The sequence below is a fragment of the Trichechus manatus genome, unplaced genomic scaffold (assembly GCF_000243295.1).
Source record: "Trichechus manatus latirostris isolate Lorelei unplaced genomic scaffold, TriManLat1.0 scaffold00207, whole genome shotgun sequence".
In the NCBI taxonomy this organism is placed as follows: Eukaryota; Metazoa; Chordata; class Mammalia; order Sirenia; family Trichechidae; genus Trichechus; species Trichechus manatus.
In genome coordinates this window covers 1,891,990-1,906,310 of record NW_004444143.1, presented here as the reverse complement: position 1 = coordinate 1,906,310, position 14,321 = coordinate 1,891,990, and the positions used below count along the sequence as shown (strand labels likewise).

At 55.6% G+C, this 14,321-nt stretch overlaps 1 protein-coding gene across 3 annotated transcripts in view; it reads left to right on the top strand.

Annotated features, from left to right (window-relative positions):
- Positions 1 to 67: 67 nt before the first annotated feature.
- MAG (myelin associated glycoprotein) overlaps positions 68 to 14,321 on the top strand; it is a 15,638-nt gene continuing 1,384 nt past the window's right edge. For 2 of the 3 annotated variants that reach the window (XM_004388119.1, XM_004388120.1), the window contains exons 1-10: positions 432 to 556; positions 2,546 to 2,605; positions 3,080 to 3,148; positions 3,315 to 3,683; positions 5,582 to 5,878; positions 6,018 to 6,275; positions 7,565 to 7,825; positions 12,388 to 12,675; positions 13,046 to 13,142; positions 13,982 to 14,081. In XM_004388119.1, the coding sequence (XP_004388176.1) occupies positions 3,103 to 3,148; positions 3,315 to 3,683; positions 5,582 to 5,878; positions 6,018 to 6,275; positions 7,565 to 7,825; positions 12,388 to 12,675; positions 13,046 to 13,142; positions 13,982 to 14,081 (1,716 nt within the window). In that variant the 5' untranslated portion in view covers positions 432 to 556; positions 2,546 to 2,605; positions 3,080 to 3,102. Of the gene's footprint in view, positions 79 to 431; positions 557 to 2,545; positions 2,606 to 3,079; positions 3,149 to 3,314; positions 3,684 to 5,581; positions 5,879 to 6,017; positions 6,276 to 7,564; positions 7,826 to 12,387; positions 12,676 to 13,045; positions 13,143 to 13,981; positions 14,082 to 14,321 lie in introns of those variants that run through there. The other variant, XM_004388118.1, reaches the window with a different exon arrangement.

The following is a 14,321-nucleotide window of genomic DNA, read 5'->3' as shown; positions in this document are numbered from 1 at the left end:
AAATAGACCAGGCTGAGTGGACCCAGAGGAACTGAGGGAAAATGATTGTAGACAGAGTGGAGGTGACACTGAGTCCGAGTGTGGGAAGGTCCTGTCTCCTCCTCCTGCCCACACCGGCCTCTGCTGGCTTCTCAGGACCGGGATGACACCCAGCATTGCCACCAAGATTCCTCAGCAGCGGAGGACAAAGCCTTCTGTCCTCAACCTGGAATTTCTAGAGGGATTAGAATCCTCTCCCAGGGACCCAGAATCAGGGTGCATGGTGATGGAGGAGGGGGGAGTGAGTGAGGCAGCCATCCCCCTCCTCAATCCTCTCCAGGAAGGAGCTAGGAGAACCCAGGCGTCAGGCTGCCCAGTCCGAGCCCCGTGGTGACAAGGGCCCCTTTGTGCCCCCCTCCCCCAGGGGCAGGGAGGAGCTGGGCCCTGGAGGCAGGCGGCCCCTGGCACCCGGGGGGCAGGGGAGGGGCCGACAAGTGGGGGCCTAGACCCTGGGAGGTCGGGGACTGTGAGCTGGGCCGGCCAGCGGGGCAGAGGGTGCAGGAGCAGGTGCATCGCAGTGAGTACTGCGGGGGAGACAGGGCTGGGGGTGACGGCGGGAGCCACGGGGCAGGGGCCCAGGGGCGTGCGCCAGGTGAGGTGCCTGGAGGGTGGACTGTCACTGTGAACTGCCACTGATTTAGGACACTGGCTTTGGGGATGGGCTGGGGACATGGCAGGGACAGTGACAGGGCTTTGGGGAGAAACCATAAAGGGAAATAACAGGGGTCCTCCTCAGCACCCCATGTGGCTGGAGGTTCTGTAGGCACAGCTGGCCCGAAGCTCCCAAGTTTGGAAAAGATGGGGATGGAAGTGGTCTGGGACTGGGTGAAGAGCAGAAGGACGGCCAGGTGATCAGACATCTGCATTCTGCCATCGAGGAGATGGCAGGGGCAGTGAGCTGTGAGTGAGCAGCTTCCCGCATCTGGGCTCACAACAGGGGTGTGTGTGTGTGTGTGTGTGTGTGTGTGTGTGTGTGTGTGTGCACGCGCACGAGTGTACCTGCTAGGGCACACATCCACCTCCCCTGCGTGAAGCCTAGTGGACGTCAGTGTTTCTCAACCGTTTCCGTACTATTGTCTCCCTAGGAAACTTTCTGGAGCCCTGGTGGAGCAGTGGTTAAGAGCTCAGCTGCTAACCAAAAGGTCGGCAGTTCGAATCCACCAGCCGCTCCTTGGAAACCCTATGGGGCAGTTCTACTCTGTCCTGTAGGGTCACTGTCAGTCAGTCTCTATCCGACGGCAACGGGCTTGGTTTGGTTTTGGAAGGGGGCTTTTCAGACAAAGTTTTACCAAATTGCCCCTTGCCGGCGCCGCCTCCTGCCGTGAAGTTCTAAGACTGCAGATACACCGTATATACGGTTATGTACGGTAGCTCTTGAAAGGGCCACAAATCATTGCAGCATCTGAGAAGTTACCCATCCCAAGAACCAACGTCTGCCCCGGTTGAGAATGCACAGTCTCTGTGTTTGTTTCCCACGTCAGCCCAGGCCACGTGCCCGGCCTCAGCTCGGTCTGAATCCTGTCTTCCGGGCACAGGTGCGTGAGCCTGCCACGTGTCCGTCGGCACATGGTGGATCTGTCCCTCTACACCTCGGGGTGTGTGTGTGTGTGTGTGTGTGTGCACCTGAGTGTCATGCCCATGTCTGTCCGGTGTGACGGATGGGAGGACAGGCGGTCCAGGTCTGCATCTGTGACTGTGTGTGTGCCGGGCACAGGGGCCTGTCTGGGTGTCCGACGAGTCTCTGCTGTGTGAGCCTGCTCTGACTAGCTGGATCTAAACCTGTCACATGTCCCACCCGTGTTTGCACGCATCTGACTTCCATGTGTACATGGGAAGAGGGTGGAGAGGGCAGGGAAATGCAGCCACTTGGGAATCCTGGCTTCGATCCGGAGGCAGCTCCTCACCTCCCGCCCCAGTCCTTCCTGGCCGCACTCAGAGCCTAGCCAGGAGTGGCTGCCCCCTCCCTCACCACCCACCTACCCTAGAAGTCCCCTGGGATGAGGCAGCCTCACCCTGAGGGAACAGGGCTCTTTTGTACCGGGGTGCTGGCCTCTGTTGAGGGTGGGGACACCAGGGGCCATCTGTGGGGAGGGAGAGGGCGGCAGGAATTCACACGGCATGTTGGGAATGCTGATGCTGTGAAACCCAGTCATTGATGGGACCCGGTCCCTGCCTGCCACCCCCAGCGCCCAGCCGTGGGACATCTGCTCCCTCGCCCCACTCACCACGCCACCCCACCACTATCCCCCTCCCCACCGCTCTGCCACTCCCCTTTGTCGCCCCAGACTTCTCCCACTTTCGGGCTCAGGAGACGGAGGGGTTGCTGTGCAGAGTGGCTGCGAGGCTGCGAGGCTGTGTGGGAGAGGCTCAAGCAATCAAAGGCGGCAGAGGACTCGTCAGCAGCGGCACAGCAGGCTGGTCCTGTAATCCATGGTGGATACGGAAAGAAGGAGACTGTGGGTGTCCAGCTCACCACCCCCTTGTACCTGTCTGACTGTTGTTCTAGGTTGGCTGGCTGACGGCTTCAAGCGGGACCAGAAGACATTCCCAACTCAGGGAGACTGAGGTGAGAGGCAGGGTGCCAACCTCCCCTTCCTCCTCCCCACTCCCCGCTCTTCGCTGGTCCAGCCTTGGCTCTCCTTTCTGGAGATCCCCAGGGCCGTGATGGGGAAGAAGATGATTATCAGCACATCACTGTCATGTAGAGACAGGACAACTTGGTGGTTAAGGCTCCAGACTGGGAGCCAGGCAGCCAGGCTTGAATCCTAGCTCTGCCACTTACCAGCTGTGTGGCCTTGGACAAGCTACTTAACTTTTCTGGACTGCAGCTATACAATGGGGATAATCATTGCACCTACTTCAAAGAGACCAAATGAGTAAACACAGGCCTGGCACGTGGCCAATGCAGTGTTCGTGTTTGATATTGTAAAGAATAATAGCAGCAGCGACTAATGTCTGAGCAGGCCCCTTGCTGAAGCCTTGGCCGAAGCATCTCCTTTCGCTTCCCCTGGCCTTTAACCTTCTCCTCTTCTCTCTCCAGCTATTGCTCACTTGCTGTACAAAATGATATTCCTCACGGCGCTGCCCTTGTTTTGGATTATGATTTCAGGTAACGGCTGGGGGGTGCTGGGCAGCCAGGGACCTTAGCCCCTGAGCAGCTGGGTTCTTCCTGCGGCTCCTTGCACCACCAGGCTGGTGGAAGGCAGCAGGAGCAGGAGCGGGGAGGTCTGGGGGGGGACGTGTCTCTCAGCCTCAGCAGCCCTGCTCGCCCACAGCCTCTCGAGGGGGCCACTGGGGGGCCTGGATGCCCTTGTCCATCTCTGCCTTCGAGGGTACGTGTGTCTCCATCCCCTGCCGCTTTGACTTCCCCGATGAGCTGCGGCCCGCCGTGGTGCATGGCGTCTGGTACTTCAACAGCCCCTACCCCAAGAACTACCCCCCAGTGGTCTTCAAGTCCCGCACCCAAGTTGTCCACGAGAGCTTCCAGGGCCGCAGCCGCCTGCTGGGGGACCTGGGTCTGCGCAACTGCACGCTCCTGCTGAGCAACCTCAGCCCCGAGCTGGGTGGCAAGTACTACTTCCGGGGAGACCTGGGGGGCTACAACCAGTACACCTTCTCAGAGCACAGCGTCCTGGACATCATCAGTGAGTCCTCCAGGGGTGGGGCGGGTACTTGGTCTGGGGGCAGTGCCGGGGTGGGCTGGGGGCAGCAGGAAGTCCTGCCCAGCGCCCCTCTCTGGGAGGTCCGGTTCAAGAGAAGTGTCACTTAGCTGCAGGGTGCAAACCTCAGTGTCCACACAGGCCCTGTCAATGACAGAAACTATCAGAGTGGGGCCCCAAATAGCTTCCTGTGCTGAGGAAATGGGGGCTCAGTAGAGCCAGCACGCTCCTTAGAGGCAAGGATGGCGAGACTACGTCTCACGTACTTTGGACGTGTTATCAGGAGGGACCAGTCCCTGGAGAAGGGCATCATGCTTGGTAAAGTAGAGGGTCAGCGAAGAAGAGGAAGACCTTCGATGGGATGGATTGACACAGTGGCTGCAACAATCGGTTCAAGCATAACAAGGATTGTGAGGATGGCGCAGGACCGGGCAGGGTTTCCTTCTGCTGTTCATAGGGTGGCTCTGACATTCTTCTAGAAACACTTGGAAGATAAGACAGTGGGGCCCAGGGCTTAGGGGCGGGAGCTTTGGATCTTTGCATTAGTTGGGTAACCTTGGGCAAGTTACTTAGTTCACTTGGGCCTCAGTTTCCTCTTCTGTAAAATGGGGATAAGAACAGCACTTACCAAAATAGGTTAATAGCGGCCAAGGGCTCAGGGCAGTGCCGGCCGCAGGACACCCAGCCCCGCCTAACACTCTAAATGGGAATGCTGGCCCAGTCCTGTTCCCATTTTTCAAGAGAAACCAGAATTGTGAGTTTTTTTGGTGTAATCTCCCCATTCTTAAATGTTATGGTTGTTCTTAGTTGCCATGGAGGCGATCCCAACTCATGGCAGCCCCACGTGTGCAGAGTAGAACTGTTCCATACGGTTTTCAAAGCTGTGGCCTTTCGAAAGCAGATTGCCAGGCCTGTCTTCTGAGGCGCCTCTGGGTGGGTTTGAACGGCCCACCCTTCAGCTAGTAGTAGAGTGCTTAATCATTTGCATCACCCAGAGACAACATTTAATTCTTAAACATCGGCCACTAATTCTGAGCCCTAGTGGTGCACTGGTTAACAGCTCAGCTGCTAACCAAAAGGTCGGCAGTTCAAATCCACCAGCCTCTCCTTGGAAACCCTATGGGGCAGTTCTACTCTGTCCTATAGAGTTGCTATGAGTCACAATTGACAGCAATGTGTTTGGTTTTTTTGGTGGCCATTAATTCAGATATTTTTTAAAAAGCCATTTAGGCCAAGTAAATTGCATCAGAGGGGCAGATTTGGCTATGAGAGCAGCAAGCCCCCTGCCTGATTTCTGAAAGGCCCCACTGCCTGGAGCCCTTAGACCCAGGTTCCCCATCAGCACCAAGTCTATCTGAGGAACCAGATGACCGCCTGGTGCAGAACAAGACTCCATAGGCCCAGCCAGATGCAGACAAACCTCCAGGACGCGCTACACACACACACACACACACACACACACGCACGCGCGCGCGGTGGAAGGGTAAGCCAAAACAAACATGGGGAGGAGAACCGTGTCTTAAGGAATATAATATAGGGCCAAGAGCACAGACGCTGAAAATAGAGGGACAGAGCTGAAGCCCAGTTCTGCCCAGTACTACTGTGGCCTTGGTTTCCTCAACTGCACACTGAACGTAATAATAGCACCCACTTTACAGCATTACTGGAAGGATTGAGCAAGTTAAACACTTTCAAGTTTTCAGACCATTAGGGAGGGATTCCAGGTGAAGGGTAACTGCGGGGAGGAAAGGTTGTAAGGAATTCTGAGTCTAGAGGTAGGGGAGGAGATGAGGTGCCAGAAATGGAGTTGGACAAGCTGGGGAGGGGTGTCCAGTAACTCAATGCTGCTTCTTCCTCAACTTTCCTCTTCCCATCTCACACAGACACCCCCAACATCGTGGTCCCCCCAGAGGTGGTGGCAGGCACGGAGGTGGAGGTCAGCTGCATGGTGCCTGACAACTGCCCAGAACTGCACCCAGAGCTGAGCTGGCTGGGCCACGAGGGGCTGGGGGAGCCGGCTGTGCTGGGTCGGCTGCGTGAGGATGAGGGCACCTGGGTGCAGATGTCCCTGCTGCACTTCACCCCCACTAGGGAGGCCAACGGCCACCGGCTGGGCTGCCAGGCCTCCTTCCCCAACACCACCCTGCAGTTCGAGGGCTATGCCAGCCTGGACGTCAAGTGTGAGCCAGGGTGCGGCCGGGGGGCGGGGTCAGGGGCCGGGGGGGGTGGGCTCAGGATGTGGGCGGGGCGGGGGAAAGGTGGGGCGGGGGCGGGGTCTGAGGCGCAGGGCCGTTGACCCTGCTGTGTCACCGGCCTCAGACCCCCCGGTGATTGTGGACATGAACTCCTCTGTGGAGGCCATCGAGGGCTCCCACGTCAGCCTGCTCTGTGGGGCTGACAGCAACCCTCCCCCGCTGCTGACCTGGATGCGGGATGGGACAGTGCTCCGGGAGGCCGTGGCCGAGAGCCTGCTCCTGGAGCTGGATGAGGTGACCCCTGGGGAGGATGGTGTCTACGCCTGCCTGGCAGAGAATGCCTATGGCCAGGACAACCGCACCGTGGGGCTGAGCGTCATGTGTGAGTCACCGGTCCTGAGTGCCCACACCCTGCAGCAGACAGAGAAGGGGAGACTGACCCCGTCCTGGGCTAGGTGGGGGCTGGGCCCGGACGCCGTGACGGGCATAAACACTGTGGAGGGGAAGACGGAGGGGGCCTTGCAGATTAATATGCTCATTCATTCCTTTCCCGAGCATCTGGCCAACACCTACCCTGCATTCCTCTTACCTGAGGACAAGAATGGGAAGGACATAGGTGTGGCCTGTGTCTCCTAGGAAAGTCTGTTAAATTGTTTTCTTGGGACGGCCCTTAACTAGTCTGATGGGGTAGGTCTGGGCCAGGGCCCAGGAATCTGCATTTTGAAGTGGGCCCTGTGTATTCTAACGGGAGAGTCGAGAGGAACCTCGGCCTCACCAACCCTGTGTGCGCACATATACGTTATGGGGCGGGGGAGGAAGGGCTGGTCAGGACAGGATTCTTAGCTAGGAACCAAGTAAAGGTCATTCATTCATTCATTAGCAAATATTTATTAAGGCAAAGTGCTCAGGGCTGGGATAATAAGGACTGCCAGAGCTAACATTTACTGAGTGCTTCACACAAATGCTCTTCCCCCAGGCATCCCAGGGCTGGCTCGCACCTCCTTCCAGTCTCAGGGAAGCCTTCCTTTACCACTCAGTGTAGAACTGTGATCACCCCCAACCCTTAATGTTTCTCCAAATCACCCCCGTTTGCCAACTCTATGTTACATTTACTTACGTAACATCTACCCACATGGGCAGGAGTCTCTATCTACCTTGCTTAAGCTAGAATGGTGCCTGATGCTTGGTAAACCAAAAATCAAACCCATTGCCATGGAGTCGATTCTGACTCATAGCAACCTTGTAGGACAGAGTAGAACTGCCCCGTAGAGTTTCCAAGGAGCAGCTGGTGGATTCGAACTGTCGACCTTTTGGTTAGCAGCCAAGCTCTTAACTACTGCACCACCAGAGCTCCAACACTTGGTAGGTGCTCAGTGAACGTTGAGTGAGCATCCCTATGAGGCTGGCACTATCATTAAGCTCATTTTCCAGATAAGAAAACGGAGGCCCAGAGAGCTTAAGTCACATGTGAATGCACAGATGGGCAAAGATAGAGCCATGATTCACGTACAGACCCTCTGGCTGCAGAGTCCCCACTCTTGTAAACAAGACAGCCAGGACTGGGGTTACCTGAGCTGCTGGGCTATGTTTGGGGTGTCTGAGGTCACATTTAGGGGTGGGGGTGGCTGACAGAAGAGGCATCTTCTGACTCCCAATCTTCCTGTCCCCTAGATGCACCCTGGAAGCCGACGGTGAATGGGACGATGGTGGCTGTGGAGGGGGAGACGGTCTCCATTTTGTGCTCCACACAGAGCAACCCGGACCCCATCCTGACCATCTTCAAGGAGAAGCAGATCCTGGCCACTGTCATCTACGAGAGTGAGCTGCAGCTGGAGCTGCCGGCCGTCACGCCTGAAGATGGCGGAGAGTACTGGTGTGTGGCAGAGAACCAGTATGGCCAGAGGGCCACGGCCTTCAACCTCTCTGTGGAGTGTGAGTGCCTGTCTTCTTCTCACCCCCATGAGGGATGGCTGGTGGGACTCTCTCTCTTTGCTGGGGTGGATGGTGCGTTGGGGATGCCTAGGTTACTGGAGAGCACCTGGGTGGCTTTGCCACCAGCAGACTAGGATGGAGACGGGAGGGACACTGAATCCACAGCAAGGAAATGTCCCACCTGAGAATACTGTCCCCAACATCCTGAGGTGGGCTCTTGGCCAAGGAGATTTCTGGATCCTGTGGCCACTGCCGCCTTCTCATTAACTAAAACAATAACTGTGACACCACCTGGTCCTTGTGGGGCACCGCTAGGTACCAGGCACTGCTGGAAGCACTGTACAGGCACGCACTCATGTTGTCCTCATGACGTCCCCATGAGGGCGGTTCTATGACAGTCCCATTTCACAGAAGGGGAGACTGAGACTGACAGGTTATGACACTTCCCCAGGGTCACACAGCTAGGAAACGGCAGAATTTGAGATTCGAATCCAGGCATTCTGGTTCCACTCTTCTCTACTTCCCCACGTTGGCCGCATCCTCTGGTATTCCATGAGAACATAGTGATCGAGCAGTTGCTGTGTGCAGAGGGCTGTGTGGCTCTGTGGGAGGCGGCAGGCCCAAGAGGACCCCAAGCTTATCATGAGATATGGTACAGGCATGGAGGTGAGACGGATGCACATAAAAAGCTAACTGTCTTGAAAATTCAACCCATTGTTCCACAGCATCGCCCCACCCCTCACAGTCCCTCCTGGTCAAAGCCCCCAAGTCCCAGCCTGACATCCCGTCCTCCAGCGACTTCCATCTGGGATCTCTCACATCCGTCACTCCCAGCTCCCTGGCTTCCTCCTCAGCTCTGACGTAGCATCTCAAGAGGATACCAAAAAACCCAAAACCAAATCCATTGTCATCAAGTTGATTCTGACTCACAGAGTAGAACTGCCCCATAGGGTTTCCAAGGAGCAGCCAGTGGACTTGAACTGCCAACATTTGGGTTAGCAGCCGTAGCTCTTAACCACTACACCACCAGGGCAGGCCCTTCCATTTCTCCTCCTGGCTCTGCCTCTTACTAGCTACGTCGCTTTGGGAAAGTTTCTTTACCTCTCTGGGCCTGTGTTCCTTCCTTTGTAAAACGAGGAATGATAATAAAAGTATTGCTTTATGAGGATTGGCGAGGGTTGGATAATGCAAGTAAAGGTTGGCAGCACAAAGGCTTGGCACACAGTAACTGCTCAGTTTACGTTCGACAATATCACTGTCCTTTTTGTCTTCTGGTTTACCAAACACAGCTCCAACAGCTTAGGGCATGGCATCTAGAGTTAGGACGACCCAGATTCATATCCCCGCTCTGCCACGTACCAGCCGTGTGACCCTGCACACCCGACTTCACCTCTCTGGGCCTCAGTTACCCCTCCTACATTGCTCCCCACCACACACATTTGCTAGAAGATTCAGTGAGATTCAACATGCAAAGCACTCAATATAGTGCCTGCTGCACAGTACATGTTCAATAATCAGTATGTGGTAGAAACCGGGAGCCCAGTGGCACAGTGGTTAAGAGCTCGGCTGCTAACCAAAAGGTCAGAAGTTCATATCCAGCAGCCCCTCCTTGGAAACCCTATGGGGCCGTTCCACTCTGTCCTGTAAGGTCGCTATGAGTTGGAATCCACTCAAAGGCAGCAGGTTTGGTCTGATTTGGTAGATACAGATTATTCCTGGAACACCATCTTCCACAGCAAAGCTATGGCCGCCCACGCAGCTGCTGACTTTAATCTTTGGGTGCGTTTCCTCCCAGTCTCTGCTCCCTTGCAGCATCTAATGTGATCGTGGCGTACAGACTGTGTGGTATCCTCTTTCTCCATACATGTCATCCTCGCCCAGCCTCCCCTTCTGACGCTCTCTTCTTCCCTATTACTCACACCCCAAGTTCTTAAGATTTAAGGGTCAGAGGTACCCTAGAGAATCCAGTGGAAACACCTGTACACACCCCCCTCCTCACTATCTCACATACGCTCCAAGGTAAGTCACTGACCTCTGCTGTGTAAAGAGAGCGGGGCAGCAAACCTTGGTTGAGTGCCACTCAACTTTCAACTCAGTCTGGACGTTGGCCAAGCAGGCCCGCTGCCAAGGCTTCCTTCACGACTCCCTCTGCTGGAATTGTTCTACTTAACAATAGGTTCCTGGATGGTATGTTGGACAGTTTGCAACACGCTCAGGCACCTGTCTGAGGAGTCCCCGTGGCCCCCGGTGAGTTAAGTACCAGCCCCGGTGGCACAGTGGCTAAGAGCTCAGCTGCTAACCAAAACGTCGGCAGTTGGAATTCACCAGCCGCTCCTTGGAAACCCTATGGGGCAGTTCTGCTCTGTCCTGTAGGGTCGCTGTGAGTGGGAATCGACTCAACGGCAATGGGTACAGATAAGACTCCCTCTCCCAGGCCCAGGGAAGCTGAGTGAGCTGACCTAGGCCAGCCAGCTGGTGGGTGGCGGACCTGGGATTCATATCTAAGCTGTCTCGCCCCAAGCTCTCCATTGTTTGTATGACTCGGAGCTTCTCTAGCGTCATGCCAGGTTTCATAGGTCTCCCAGGCCACCCATGAAGCTGCAAGGACACATGCCCAGCCAGGGTGTCACACTTCCACAGCCACCAGGAGGGACACTTTGTCACCAGAGTGCCAGCAGTGCGGTCTTGAGTGGAAGGGTTTTTTCATTGTTGCTGTTTAAAAGAAATTATCAATCACTGTCAGCTTGTTGCTATTAATTTGCTACGTGGTGTGTTAATTAGTTAACACACAGCAAGCATGATGCTTGTCTGCATAAACGGAATTTGGGACATATAATTTTTTTAAAAAATTTATTTATTGAGAACTAGAGCTCAGTCTGGAGCCCTCGTGGTGCAGTGGTTAAGAGCTGAGCTGCTAACATAAAGTTTGGCAGTTCAAATCCACCACCTGCTTCTTGGAAACCCTATGGGGAAGCTCTGCTTTATTTTATAAGGTCTCTATGAGTCGGAATCGACTCGACGGCAGTGGTTTTTTTTTTTTTAGTGCTCAGTCTAGAGTGAGCAGAGGGTGGGGGTATCTGATTCTCTAGCAGGGAAAGAGAAGATGGTTTTAAAAGGCTGTTCTAATATAATTTTATATCTTGGAAAATGAAAGAAAAGCAAAAACCAAAAAAAAAACCACCAATGCATTTTGTAATACAAACAGCAGCAAAGCCAAGCTCAACCAACCATCTCTGGTGCTAGCAGCAGTGGGGAGTCCTGTGAGATGTCTGACTCAAGGGGACATCTACAGGAGAGACCCAAAGGGGAGGGCAGAGGCTGGGTGCCAGAAAGGAGCCGACGGTCTGTGTATGAGACCAGGCTGGGGAGGGGAGAATCTGGTCACTCACCCTACAAGTGATACAGAGCTCCTGCTATGCGAAAGCCATGTTCTAGGTGTGAGGGACAGAGGGGAGACAAACAGCAAGACCCTGTCCTCAAGAAACTAAGAGACCAACTGTAGCTGAACGTAACACAGGTAAGCATGAGTGCTTGGGAGACAACCTGAGCGGGACAGGGAGCCCATGATGATGGACAACCAGCGGCTGTTGGGTCCATTCCGACTCGTGGCGACTCTTGGTGTCAGACTAGACCTGTGCTCCATAGAGTTTTCAATGACTGATTTTTCAGAAGCTGATCGCCAGGACTTTCTTCCAAGGTGCCTCCGGGTGTTCTCAAACCACCAACCTTTCAGTTAGCAGCCGAGCGCGTTAACTGTTTGCACCACCCAGGGACTCCCCCTTGCGGTCAAGTCAATTTCGACTCATAGCAACCCTATAGGACTGAGTAGAACTGCCCCATAGGATTTCTACCAAGCAGCTGGTGGATTTGAACTGCAGACCTTTCGGTTAGCAGCCGAGCTCTTAACCAGTGCGCCACCAGGGCTCCATGATGAGAGAAATCTAACCAGAAACCTGTTGTCGTCAAGTCAATTCCAACCCATAGCAACCTTATAGGACAGAATAGAACTGCCTCATAGGGTTTCCAAGAAGCAGCTAGTGGATTTGAACTACTGAGCTTTTGGTTAGCAGCGAAGCAGGGTACAATTTGTATGGGGTGGTCAGGGAAAGAGGTATCATCTGAGCAGAGACCTGTGCAGAGTGCGGGAGTAGGCTTGGCAGGTATGCCACGGAAGTGTTCCAGGCAGAAGGAGAAACACAGAAAAAGCTCCATGAGTTTGAGAAACAGCAAGGAGGCCAGCACAACTGAAAAGGAATGATCGAGGATGAGAGGAGGTGGTTAGAGAGTGGCTAGGTCCTGCAGGGCCTTGTAGGCTGCGACCCGTATTCTCAGTGACCCAGGGAGCAGCTGGAAGGTTTCGCGTAGGGGAGCACCACGATCTGTGAAGGTGAACCGAGTTAGGAACAGTGCAAGGGATATTGCAAAGGGGAAAATGCAGCTCACCTCTGTGAGGTAGCCACCGCCCCGCCGCGCTGGCCTTCCTGGCCTTGCCCTCGGGTCAAGGAGCCCCCAGAGGCCCAGCCTCCTTTGTCTTCAGCCTACTCTCAGTCTTGCCTCCACAGTTGCCCCCATAATCCTCCTGGAGTCCCACTGTGCAGCGGCCCGAGACACAGTGCAGTGCCTGTGTGTGGTGAAGGCCAACCCAGAGCCCTCCGTGGCCTTCGAGCTGCCCTCACGCAATGTGACGGTGAACGAAACAGAGAGGGAGTTTGTGTACTCGGAGCGCAGCGGCCTCCTGCTCACCAGCATCCTCACGCTGCGCGGTCAGGCCCAGGCCCCACCCCGGGTCATCTGCACCTCCAGAAACCTCTACGGCACCAAGAGCCTGGAACTGCCCTTCCAGGGAGCCCGTGAGTGGTGTGGCCTTGGGGTGGGGGCCACAGGGAGAGTGGGGGCTCCCACTGGGTCCAAGCTCCTCTTCCCAAGGCTGACAATCAGCCACTAAGCGTGGCTCATGCTATGCAGATTGATAAAACGCCAGAAGATTCCCTTTCCAGTCGGTACGAAGCAACTGCCTTGACTTTGCTTCACTTTACTGACCCTTCCCCTGGGCCCTCCTGCGACTGAAGGGGGTCCAGGGTCTCCATGCTGGTCAGTCAGTCAAGGATGTGCCAATTCTGTACTTTGACTGCCACCCCTGCCCCGGCCCGTTGCCTAAGACCGAGGTGTGCCCACTACCGCCAGCAGCCCTGAGAGCGCCTGGGTCTTCTCTGTCCTCAGACCGATTGATGTGGGCCAAGATTGGGCCCGTGGGAGCCGTGGTGGCCTTCGCCATCCTCATTGCCATTGTCTGCTACGTTACACAGACTCGAAGAAAGTGAGTGTGCCTCCCACGCTGGGGTCTCCAAGGGGGTTTGAAGTCTGAGGGGTGGGCACGGCAGGGCAGCCCTGCGTGTGTGTGTGTGGGGCGGGGTAGTGGTGGTGGTGTTAGATCTTTCTCTGAGAACGCAGCTAGATGGAGCAGAGAGGGCTCCTGCTGACGTAAGCTGCTGTTGGTCAGGGGCGTGCTAGTCCCCGGGCTGAGCGCTTTACACGACTCATCGCCCAGCTTCCCCACCTTCTATGTTACTGCCTCGCCTCCCTGACATCCAAGAAGCCTCCCCAACAAGCCTCGTGTGATGGGGAAGACCAGGTACCCTTAGCTTGCAGCCACAGCATCACTCACTGTTGGTTCCAGAAGTCCCAACAGTCGCAAACGTCTGTGGCACACAAAAAGGCTTGCCAGCCCCAAACCACACCCACCTGGTACGACTCGGCTGCCGTTATTTCTATTCTTTGTGGCACACACTCGTCAGCTGTCCTGAAAATGAGTTCATCTCCCTGCTCCACATCCTGGCAGCAAGAGGGACAGACAGACCCAGAGCATATATGGGGAAGCCAGAGAAGCTAGGTTGGGTCCTGGAACTTGGCAGAGACCAGGGCCAGGTGGCTCATCCCCAGTTAGGCAGGGGCCCACAAGATGGGGCGGGCGGGCGGACAGGCAGTGGTAGACAGGATGGATGTCACGCTGGAGAAGCTGTCTGTCCCATCTTAGAGGTATGGGAGGGAGTAGCTGTGGGGTCTCTTGGGCCAAAGTCCTAAGGTAGATGAGGGTGGAGGTAGGGAAGGGAGAAGGGGACAGGGGTCCCACTGGGGCTGATGTGTCCTCCCCTGCAGAAAGAATGTGACAGAGAGTCCCAGCTTCTCAGCGGGGGACAACCCCCCTGTCCTGTTCAGCAGCAACTTCCGTGCCTCTGGGGTGCCGGAGAAGTATGAGGTGAGGGCCAAAGCCTTGTTGTTCCAGGGTATCTGGGAACCTGGATGCGGGGGCACTGACAGCCGGGGAGGGGCCCTTGAGGCTGAGGCGCAGAGGGCAGAAGCCAGAGGCTTAGAGGGAAGGAGGAGCCAGGACGGGAAGACACTGTATATGGCTGGTTGGACCTCAAGGTTGGGGAGGGGGTGCCCTGGCTAAGGTTTCCAAGGTGGCTGCGGGATGCAGTGTTCAGCTGCTAACCAA